This window comes from Chaetura pelagica, unplaced genomic scaffold (genome assembly GCF_000747805.2).
Source record: "Chaetura pelagica isolate M959 unplaced genomic scaffold, ChaPel_1.0 scaffold1454, whole genome shotgun sequence".
NCBI lineage: Eukaryota > Metazoa > Chordata > Aves > Apodiformes > Apodidae > Chaetura > Chaetura pelagica.
The window spans coordinates 41,701-44,365 of NW_009953178.1; the positions used below are offsets into that span (position 1 = coordinate 41,701).

General features: G+C 46.9%; 1 protein-coding gene across 1 annotated transcript in view; it reads left to right on the forward strand.

Annotated features, from left to right (window-relative positions):
* Nucleotides 1-248: 248 nt before the first annotated feature.
* The window catches only part of IQCA1 (IQ motif containing with AAA domain 1), a gene marked incomplete at its 3' end in the record, with an annotated part of 35,451 nt that continues 33,034 nt past the window's right edge, over nt 249-2,665 (forward strand). The window contains exons 1-3 of the mRNA XM_009997312.1: nt 249-545; nt 1,880-1,993; nt 2,212-2,364. Coding sequence (XP_009995614.1) covers nt 249-545; nt 1,880-1,993; nt 2,212-2,364 — 564 coding nt within the window. The remainder of the gene's footprint in view (nt 546-1,879; nt 1,994-2,211; nt 2,365-2,665) is intronic.

Here is a 2,665-nt window from a genome sequence, read left to right on the forward strand (position 1 = left end):
CTGCAATTAGTTAGCTAATGAGCTCTGAGCAACCCCTCCAGAAAGACAGAAAAACAACCCATGCTTTAGAAACATGTTTTTTTATGCCACAAGTGGGAAGACCCCATCCCAAAGGCTTGGGGTGGAGACACCTTTTATCTTCAATCATGATGGAATTATCATGGCTCACGTTTTCAGGCTTGTTTTTATCTTAATCTGGACTTCTCCTCTTCTCTCTTAGCACTTACAACAAGCTGTGGAGAGATGCCATGGAGGACCTGGACATCCAGCTCCAGAAGGAAACAGGAGAGTTCCTCCAGCCCGAGGAGGACCACAAGAAGGTTCTGGAGTTGTTGACCACTTGCTACATCAAATACATGCGGATCTTCCGGAGCCTGGAGATGGCCCATGATCACCTCGTTAACCAGCAGAAACAAGCACTGATCAGGCAGGTCCTCGATGGTGTGATTGGCCGCATCCTGGAGATTAAAAAGGAGCTGGTGGAGCTGGAGAACTCGGAGTTTCAGGTCATGGATGATACCCTGATGGATCTACAGCTTCTCCCGGTTGGTTTGCCTGTATTTACTCAGCATGTTCATGGGGCTTGTGCCTTGCCTGTGTTTTCAGGACAGCCCGTGGGGTTCCACCGTGATTTAGCTCCCTCCAGGTTCGTGAGTGACCAGTCACGATGGCGTTAGTGAGCTGTAGATGCATTAAATACCCTTTGCCTTTCTGCTGGGTGAGAAGTTGGCCATGAGAAGCTGGTCCTTCTCTCGCAGGCAGCTCCACCTATTGTCAAAGTCAGGTACCGCCGCTTTTCCCAAAGGAAGATCCCTCCAATGACTGCGTTTTGGGGCAGTTTTCCCAGATACAACACGAGATAAAACACCTGAGATCATCATCGATTTCTGGTTGAAGCTCTGTGGGCAGGTTGGAGCAGCCTGGGCTGGTGGGAGATGACCCTGCCCATGCAGGGGGGTTGGGACTGGATGATCTTTAAGGTCCCTCCAACCCAAACCCATTCTGTGATGATTCTGCCTCACTCTGCAAATGAAGAATATTAATTGCCACGATTTTTTTACCAGCTCTATACATTAATTGTAGTGGATAAACACTGGGGTATAAACACACCTCTAGGGAGACTGGTCTGCCCAGCACGTGTTGAAATGTTCCAGTTCTGCAGTTTTATCAGTAAATCCTCCCTGCAGCAAAGAGCTGGCAAGGCTGGAAAGTCAGGCTTGACATCTCTCAAAAAAAACCCCCAAAAACAAGCATAAATCCAAATTCCTGCACCACACCTTAATTTTGAGAGGGAATGGCATCCCTACGTGCTGCTACAAGAGCAAAGACAGAGCCCTGAAGAGATTTCAGGCTTTTTTTTCCACACATTCTTTTCCATGGCAAGAGAAAAATATTTATGCATTTCTTTTTTTCATTTAAATAATATTCTTGGTTTCAAACAAAAATGACTGGTCAGTATTTTACAGTTACAAATCACAGAGTCACAAATTCTTGTGTCACTCTTGCCTGGCTCCCCCATCCCTCCTCCTGGGCAAATCATGTGTGTGAGGAAATGTTTTCAGCTTGGTGGAAATCATCTTTACATTTCTGGCAACCCTGCCAAATATTTGAAGGGTTTGATAATATAACTGAGCCATTCTGAAAAAGGTTTCTGGGCTGCTGTGGCTCAGAAACTGGGCTGATTTATTTGTTTTTCATGAGTTAGGCCTGAAGTCATTGCAAAGTAACAGCTCAGCAGCTGTTGCAGAGGTCAGGTTCCCTCCCAACCCTCCAAAATACTCAGCAGTCTGATTTAATTGCTCTGCCAAGACATTCAATTAATAAATAATGCCATTTTAATGCAGTTTCAAAAGCATCTCACAACTATTTCTTCCCCTAGGAAGACCTAGAAGTGCCTATCCCAAGATATTTCATCAAGGAAAACCTGGAAGTCCTGCAGGAGAGGGAGAGAATCTTTGATGAGGTTTTCCTTAATGAAAGCTTGGAAACAGAGGTGAGTGTGTCACCCACTTACAGAATGACATGATTAACAGGTGAGTGTGTCACTCACCTCGAGAACGACATGATTAAGTATGTTAGTTGCCATTGCTGCTCCCTGGAAATAAAACCTGTGCCTTCCAGCCTGGACAAGCCAGATTCCTACATGTTCTGGAAGCAGTTCACCACCAAGCACCTAACTACAACTTTGCTTTGTCCATTCCTTTGTTGAAGCAACCTCTGGAGGAACCTGAAGAGCCTGTTGAAGCAACCCAGGCTGAAGAGGAGGAGCATCCTCCAGCAGCATTCAAGAAGCAAACTTACCTGACAAGGAGGAGAGAAATTCCACTTCCCAAGCTCATCAGCGCTGCCACTTGCATCCAAAAGGTGAGATCCCTGGTGTCACAGCAGCTCTGGCAGAACTGAGCGACCACCTTGTGGTCAGAAGAGCAGCAGCAGGCAGAAATAGGGTGGGAAAGGAGGTTCCAGGGAGCCCAGCAAGGTGGAATCCTTCCTTTAAAGCACTTCACAAGGCAAGGCAGGGAGCCTAGAAGTGAGATCAATGGACAGAGTCCTGCCCTGGCCAGGGAGGAGGCTTCATAACCCACCTGTTGCTTTTCCTTGCTCATTTTTCTGGCATCCCCTTGGGATCCAGTGCATCCCTGTTCCTCTCATCTCCAGGGAAAGA